This window comes from Alligator sinensis, unplaced genomic scaffold (genome assembly GCF_000455745.1).
Source record: "Alligator sinensis unplaced genomic scaffold, ASM45574v1 scaffold882_1, whole genome shotgun sequence".
Taxonomy (NCBI): Eukaryota; Metazoa; Chordata; order Crocodylia; family Alligatoridae; genus Alligator; species Alligator sinensis.
Window position 1 is genome coordinate 544146 of NW_005842500.1, and position 8863 is coordinate 553008.

Consider the following 8863-nt stretch of genomic DNA (forward strand, 5'->3'; position numbering starts at 1 on the left):
GGGGGGGAAGAGTGATGGGCCTTTCATTTTAATCACAGATTTGGGGGGTTTATCAGAGATTTTGCTATTTTTTTAGTAGGGAAAACCAGGATCCTGCTTACCACATCAGTATACAAGCATTTTAAGTATCTGGCTGTCCTCTCCTCTCCTCTTCTTGAGAACAGTGCTAAAACTTCTGTTATTGCTTCTCCATCCTAAGTTTCTTTTTTTTTTTAAATAGATCTCCAGGCTCTTTACTAGCCTCTGGGCTTTTCTCTCTATCCCCCAGTACACCTATTTTAAAGCCCACCTCACTAGGCTAGCAAGCCTGTATGCAAAGAGACTCCTCCCTCTCTTCATCGGGTGCAGCACATCTCTTCTCAGCAGTCCCTCTTTCTGGAAAGCAACCCATGGTCAAAGAACCCAAAGCCCTCATGACAACACCATCTATGCAGCCATGTTTTGATCTCCAGGATGTCTGCCCCTTACTGGGCCTTTACACTTTCTGTACTAAAAACTTCAGGAATAAAAGAGTTAAACCCCAACTCTGTTGAAGGATAAGGGGGTGGCAGGGAAGGGGGCTTTGATATACAATTAATTTCCTTTGTGAACATATTCTATATATATAATGCTCACCTTGGATTTTCTCTGGGGTTCCTGAAAATACCAATTCAATCTTTCCATAATTAGGAAAACGGTCATCTGGAAACAAAACACAATAGTTCAGCAAGTTTAATTCCTTGGGAACAGAAGCAATGCAGTTAGAAATCAAAATTCTACAGTGTAATTCAGGTACTTCCCCCACACTTCGTTCCCTCTTTTCCTTCTCACTTTTGTTCAGGCTTCTAAAACAAAGTTCTCTCTAACATAAGCAGACAAGGTTCCTTGGGTGAATCTGATATCTTTTATTAGACCAACCCAAATAGTTGGAGAATAGTTATTAAGCAAGCTTTCGGGTTCAAAACCCTTCGTCAGGCTAAGGAAGTTTCAGCAGTTGGTGTGTGCTCTTCCTGGATGGAATGAAAAGTAAAGAAGCCAGCCTCTCTAACATAAGAAATCCCACAAATGCAAGTCAGAGTGTGGCTTACTTCTCAGACTAGGCAACAACACACAAAAGAAACCACCACAACAAAACCAGAAACCAAACCAAAAGAAAACAAAATTCTCTAGTACTTTATTTATGGAAGTTTTGTGGGGCTGTTGAAAAAATAAAAAACTGGAACAAACTACTTTTATTCTTTATGCTAGCAAAACTGTAATCCACTAAACAAACGTTTCCAATACATAAACACTAGGAAGGAAAGTATATTTTTAACGCATGTTACATGACAGGTAGAATTTAACTCATTATTTACCATCTATAACACAAAAAAATTAAGTGACACTTCAGGAAGCACCCAAAGTATCTGGGCTGAGTTTCAGGTATGCCTAGTGATTTTGTTTGACCCAATTTTAATTTGTAGGCGTCTTGCATGAAGCATCTTAAAGGGACCCAACTGACAGGAAGAGCTAACCCTACTCAGTGAACATTAGACTCCTTTTAGCTTTGTCTTCACTACTAAAAAGTCTGTTCTTAGTTCAGATTAGTTAACACACCCCAAACGATGAGTCAGAACCAGAGCAAGGCACCTTGCAATTTTTATAGTTTGGCTAGTTAAATTATAGATTATATAGCAACCTAAGTTTTTTTTTAATCTCACATGAAAACTATAAACTGCCTTGCGTGCCCCAGGATTTTAACCCATGTCAGTTATCACAGATTAACATGAATGCAATGAACGTATTTTCTAGTGAAGACAGGAATTCCTATCCACTTTTTGGAAAATGCCGACTTTAAATGCAAGCACGCACATAGTCAAACAGCACCTCCCCTCACCCAGGCCCCCTGACTTGATCACTTTGAACAAAACCACACAGACCCAGTCGCACAAAACTTGACACATGTACAAGGCCAATCACCCACACAAAGTAACCTACCTTTGTTAGCATTGTCCAAATCCTCTTTGCCAAACACAAGACCATAACTTTGAACAGCACCTGTATGAAACTGCAGGCGAAAAATCACATCACGGGTGGCTGATCGATATTTTTTGTGGTAACACTTCAGCTGAAAAGAAAGAGAAATCACTTCAATGGGTTAATTCTTAAAGTTACCTGTGTACACATATTGCTGTCTGAACGAAACTAATTTTCAAAACTAATCTACTGCAGATACCATTAATGTTGTAGCATACAAAATGCAGTTTACACCATACATGTAAAATTACTTAAATGCAAAGCTAGTTACATTTTTGGTAGATGAGGAAAAAAGTAATAATTACTGTTTTCATCATGGTTTGTCATGAAGTTATAGGAATGATCAGATTTTGATTGAGGATTAGTCATTTTCAATGTTGGTTTATAGCACTACCTTGGCAAGGCATCAACATAAATTTAAAACCAAAGTACTGTTAATTTTTCTAAAACATCTGAACAATAGAGATTTCAGACATTTTACTAGTAAAACAGTAAACTGATAAAACTATGTCTGGTATACATACTTAGGATATATTTTTTAAGCCTTCCTAATGGTACAACCAGGGCAGGACTTTGCTTTGGATGAAGGAGATAAGCCACCAGCATTTCTGCAGCTTAGTCTAGTAATCCTGGTGATTTTTCAGGGAACAGCATAGAAAATGAACCTCAGAGACCAGGGTAGAAAGAATGTCTGCATAAGCAGATCTGATTAAAAAGCCTCAAAAAGGAAGAAGCAGGTGATCCCTGGGAAGTAAAAGGGCTCATAGTCACAGTCTGCTCTAGAACAAATGCTGAATGTATTTGGTGGATGGAGATATGCGAAGAGCAGAGTGGAGTGAGTTAAGTTAAAAATAGAGGTAGAGGAAACTTGTTGCAGTGGCTTACAAGAGAACATTGCTCCCTAGTATTGTTGTATACCTCACTCACAGGAGAATTTTAAAACTGTTTGTATGAACCCACTGTTATCTTTTCACTCTCAGATTAAACAAGCTCCCTTAATGCTAAATTCTTTTTAAGTGCTCATAGCAATGTGGGTTCTTCAGACTCATATATACTGGGCACGTGGGGCCGCTTTTGAAGTAGTTTACTCTCATGTGCCAGGTACCTCTGACAACACAGAACCAGGCAACTGGGGTCAAAACACTGCATAAAGTTTTGTCAGATATGAATACAGCTACCAGATGCACTAGATGAACTACAAAGGTGTTTTCTTTCTTGACTCTGAAGTTTCGTGCTCTTCCTGAGATGAAAAATAAAGATAAATAGTCTCTGAAGAATTATTTGGCTTGATGGTGCATTCTTTTCCTTTTACTCATGATGCACTGCTATTTATGCATCTTCAGTAACAACCTGAGGGCCCATCCTGATAACAGTCTAAATTTTAGTCATGCTACCACCCCTCTCATTTAAGATATTATTCATCCACCCGAGAAACTATTTTCCCAACCACTTTCATCTTACTTGTCAGGAAAAAGGGAGTGAAACAAAGGTGTATGAAAACTGACAAGACAAATCACTTTACAATATAGTATCTTGATTTTCATCTTAGCAGTTCAGGACTGTTTTCAAAACCCACTGGCACTGACGGGCTTTGAAGTAGACCCCTAATAGGAAACAGAGTCATACAACTGAGGAATGTTTGTTAGCAGTTCAACTGAATTAGTCTGGCTTTCAACGAGTGAACCTCAAAGCATCTAATGAACATAATGGACCTGGTTATCCTTCTATTTTCCCTGACTTTTCAATATTATGCCTCCTTTGGCTTCACTGCAGTTAGTTCTAATTTATACTAATATATACAAAAAGACCCTTATCTGGGAATGGCATTATGAAAGAAGTTTGTATTGAAAAAGTCTGAAGAGGTATGCAGAACAAAGACAGTAAAGACTAAACAAATGTCAGTAAATGTAAACCGCCCTAACAATCTTCTATCAAATAAACTGCTTTCTTATGCAATACTCTTTATGGTGCACACACCTGCAAGACTGTCATGTGTAATAAAATGACACATCATATGAAAAGTTACATAAAAGAGAAGTAATGAGTTTCTACCAGTAATCCCTAAATAAACAAAAATCACAGCTTTAAAAAAATACTTTTTATCATTTTCCTTAAAATACAGAGAAGAGGTCACAAGATACAAAGTCAGTTACAGGATAATGCAAGTGTTTTGAGGGAGTCAAATGACCAGGTTCAATTGGTGTGTCCGTCAATTTTTCCTGAGTGAATTCTGTCAAGTGACTTAATCTATTTGTGTCTTAGTACTCTTAAAGGGATGAAAGCACTCCCCTACCTAACAGGGAAATCATGAAGAAAAATCCATTTGTGATTATGTAGCACTTAGTTTTTATGTAGATGAGGATCATATAAAAAAGCCTAGACAGGGAGATGAGACAACAGTTCTGTAGAGTGTCAACACCTTTCACGCTTGCTTTAGGGAGGGTATTTGGCATGACACAGAATCAGATCCCAAAGATAATGTTTCAAACACAGGGCTCAAACCTGTAAAAATGTAAATTCCACCCCACTTAAACACTTCAGCAGTGGCTTAGATTTAAGTACATGAATGACCAGAATGGCTTCAGATGGATTACATGCATGCTTAAAACTAAGCATGTTTAATTAAGCATGTTTTCCTGGGTCAGGGCATTAGTGTAGCGCACCATGTGTAAACAGTAACACAAACCCAGAAATTGTACACTCATTTTCTAAAACACTTAAAAAACACTTATATTGTGATCCTGAATACACAAGCAGTCTAACTGGAGGAAGCATAGTCCAGGAGCCAGGATACTGAATCTGGATGCGGAAGTTCTAGTTCATGCTCTGCCACTGAGCTGCTACTTGACCTTTACTGAGTCACTTCATCTCTCTCTGTCACTTCCTTTCCCATTTGTTCTCTGCCTTATCCATGTACATGATAAGGTTCTCTCTCACTACACACTTTTGCACTGCCTGTCTCAGTGGTGTCCTGGGAATTATAAGTGTTACCATAAATTATAGTAAGTCTATCCTTGTGTGTTTTTAATGATCTGGCATCTTAAAAATTCTATTTAATTTATTTATATACTTATTCTTTAATTTCAGAATTGGCTATTTTTCCTAAACTTTACCATTCACATTTATACCATGGGAAAAGACTGAGAGAAAAGCAGGTGTTTAACATCCTTGGATTAAAAGACTATGCCTGCACATGAACTACAGCATACTATCCATTTTACTTGATTGAACAGCAAACTTAATCATGGGTCAGCATATAAAACAAGGCTGAAAATGGCCTAAGACTTTAACACAGAAATTCTGGAAGAAAACAACATGCTAAGTATAATTTACTATGAAACAACATTTCATATGGTACTTGTTCATTATCAATATATTGCCATTTACAAAGAATAAGTTTTTTGTGCTAATTTTTCATGAGCACTTTATGAAAAAGCAGTTTTCAATTCTGCTATGGGAGGAAGCTAAGAGCCTACTCACCTTTTGCTCAATAGCTTAACACAGGGAGGTGGCCAATTTGTGGCACATATGCCACAAGTTGCACAGGAAGCCTCTACGTGTGGCGTGTGGCATGTGGCAGACCAGTTTGGGGACAGGCAACACAGTGGCAGATAGGGCAGGGAGCAGAAAGCAAAGCAGCGGAAGCAGAGAGCAGAACATCTGATGCAGGGACACAGGGCAGGGAACAGAAAGTAAAGCAGTAGACTGGGCAGGGGAGGGGGATGGCCGTGGCACTTCAGGGAGGTTAAGAGGCTTTGTGGCACGCCTGCCAAAAAGGTTGTCCCCCTTGGCCTAGGGTTAGGACAACTGTGTACAGTGGAAGACCTGGATTTTAGATACTATTCAGCTAGAGGGGATTTGAATACATATCTCCCATTTACTGGGACAGTATCCTAGAATCCAATGATGGGGCAAACACAGCTGATCTAGGCCATTGCGAAAAAGAAATGCAAGAGTCACAGAACTATAAGACAGCAAATAAGATGGAGGGCACTCATCTAGGAGGAAAGCCTTCAGTTCTTTCTGTTGCTTCCAATGCTATTTATGAATTTTGATTAAATAATCCTTGCATAGGAAATGGTGCAGTATGTGGGTAGGCCCCGCTTCCACTCCTCCTCCCTCTGATGCACAAGTTCATGTGGACATCTCCCCTTGGACTCAGCTGGATCCCAGTATGTTGGAAGGATGCCTAGAGAGAGAATGGAGAGCTCTACACCTCCTTGGAATAAATAGGATTGGCCTCCTGAGGCAAGACGCATACTTTTGGGGGGGGGGGTGGAGGCAAATGCTTAGACATCTTAGAGACAGGACAGGTTCTGAGCCTTTGCTTCTATTCCCAAATCTGACTTTCAGCGCAGTGTAAGTAGGTCAATTAAAGCAGGGGCAGGCAAAATACAGCCTGTGGGCTGCATCTGACTTGGCAAGCAATTCCATCCGGCCTGCAGGGCCCTTTTGTAAATTGGAAGAATTATCATGGGCCCTGGCCCTTGCCTGCCTCTCTGAAAGCTAACGCCTCCATGCAGGAGGTGCAGCTCTGGTTAATAAGCAACCAAACCCCACCCTAGTCTGGCCTCACCCACCCCAGGCCAAAGGTAGGAGGTGCTGGAGACAAGAAGCTTCTGTCTGGCAGAGGCTTTTGCTTGGTAAACCTGTGGCTGTCCAGCTCTTCCCTCCCTGCCAGAGTGGAAATTTAAGTAAGGGCCCCACTGAGTTGGGGGCCAGGGACTCCCACTGGGGGAAAGGGGACTGGGAGCATGGGGAGCCATGTGCTGCTATGGGTTGGGCTGGTTGGGTAGGGCTGGGTCAGGCTGCTCCCACATGCTGCCACCACGTGCAGCCAGGGACTTGGGTAGGAGCGCAGGGAGCTGAGAGCTATGAGGCTGGCCCCACTCATTGCCACCACATGCAGCTCTGGAGATTTCAAGGGCCCCCCTTGCCCCTGACATCCCCCCATATCCAACACTCCCTATACCCCCCACAACCACACATACACCTATACCCTTCCTCAAGCACACCACCCCTACCCCAAGACTGTATTTTGAGCTATTATGCAATCACCTCTATATACACAAAGCAAACACATAAATCAGAACAAAATATTTTTTTAAATAAAATTAAAATATGTTATAGTAGGTGTTTAATTTTTTTAGTATATGGTTTGTTGGGTTTTTTCCTGGTTCCAAAATGGCAACCCCCCTTTCCAAAAGGAGTACTTCCAGGGCAAGGGAAGTGACTTCAGGTGGCAAAAGTCAATGCATGGCTGTGCAGAGGTTGTCACCACTAGGGCTTTAGCGTCTTTGCTCATGGGATGTTGTTCCAAGAAGAAGGACTGCTAGATGAAGGGATCCACCTGACAACAAAAGGGAAGAGTATCTTTGTAGACAGGATCACTAACCTAGTGAGGAGGGCTTTAAATTAGGTTGTCTGGGGGATGAAGATCAAAGCAGAGGCCTTCTCATTCTTCCTGAGAAAGTAGGTAATTAGTTTGTTACTTCCAAGTCTCTGTACAAAAATGCACGGAGCCTGGGAAATGAGCAGGAAGAATTAGAAGTCCTTGCACAGTCACAGAACTATGATGCGATTAGAATAAAAGAGACTTGGTGGGATAGCTCAAATGGCTGCAATACTGTCATGGATGGTATACACTGTTCAGGAAGGACAGGCAGGGGAGAAGAGGTGGAGTTGTGCTGTATGATTGCTCAGACCTCCGGTATGAAACTGGAGATAGCCTTGTTGAAAATCTCTGGGTTAGAGTCCGAGGGGAGAGCAACAAGGGCAAAGTTGTGGAGTGTGAGTGCTATAGACCACCCAACCAGGAAGATGACATGGGTGAGTCTTTCTTCAAATAGCTAGCAGAAGTTTCCCGATCACTGGTCCAGGTTCTCATGGAGGCCTTCAATCACCTTGACATTTGCTGGGAGGACAATATAGCAGCAATATAGCAGGCAATCCAGGAAGTTTTTGAAGAGTGTTGGGGACAACTTCCTGCTGCAAGGGCTGGAGAGGACAATTAGGGGCCATGTTCTTCTTGCCCTGCTGCTCACAAACAGGGATGAATTGGTGGGGAATGTAGTAGTGGATAGCAACTTGGGCAGCAGTGACCATAAGATAATTGAGTTCATGATCCTGAGGAAGGGAAGGTGAGCAGTAAAGTAAGGATCCTGGACTTCAGAAAAGCAGACTTCAACTCACTAAGGGAACCGATGGCCAGGATCCCCTGGGAGGCTAGTCTAAGGAGGAAAGGAATCCAGGAGAGCTGACTATTTTAAAGAAATCTTACTGAGGGCACAGGAACAAACCATCCCAATATGCAGAAAGACTAGCAAGTATGACAGAAGACTAGCCTGGCTTAGCAGGTGTGAGCTAAAACACAAAAAAGGCAGCTTAAAAGAAGTAGAAACATGGAAAAATAACTAGGGAGGAGTATAAGAGTATGCTCAGGCATGCAGGGATGAACTCATAGGATGCATCCAGACGAGCCTGCACGTGCCTCTTGCAGCATCTCAAACCCCTTTGAGATGCTGCAAGAGGCACGTGCAGGAACAGGAACAGGTTCCCCCTGCTGCAAGTCTGCAATGCAGGGGCAAAATTAGACCCTTGGATATCTAAGAGTCTAACAAAAATGAAGTTAAAAAAAGTGGGGCAGGGCCAGAGGCTGGGTCCTCCACAGAGACACTCTGGCTGCCAGAGCGTCTCTGTGGTTGGCCCTCGACCTGGTGTTGAAGTATGCTGCCTGCCCATGCAGGGTAGGGCAGGGCAGGCAGTGTGCCAGCAGCAGGGCTCCAGTGCTGGTCAGTAAGGGGTCGGGGGGCTGGAGGAGGGGGAAGGGGACTATGGGTGAGGCCCCTGCAGGCCCCGCCCACTCCCC

The 8863-nt window shown here is 42.3% G+C and overlaps 1 protein-coding gene across 1 annotated transcript in view; it reads right to left on the bottom strand.

The window, feature by feature from the left end:
- LOC102379220 (tensin-3) overlaps positions 1–8863 on the bottom strand; it is a 477473-nt gene that overhangs the window by 168134 nt on the left and 300476 nt on the right. Inside the window, 2 exon segments of the mRNA XM_025212996.1 lie at positions 616–681; positions 1957–2086. Of these exon segments, the coding sequence (XP_025068781.1) occupies positions 616–681; positions 1957–2086 (196 nt within the window).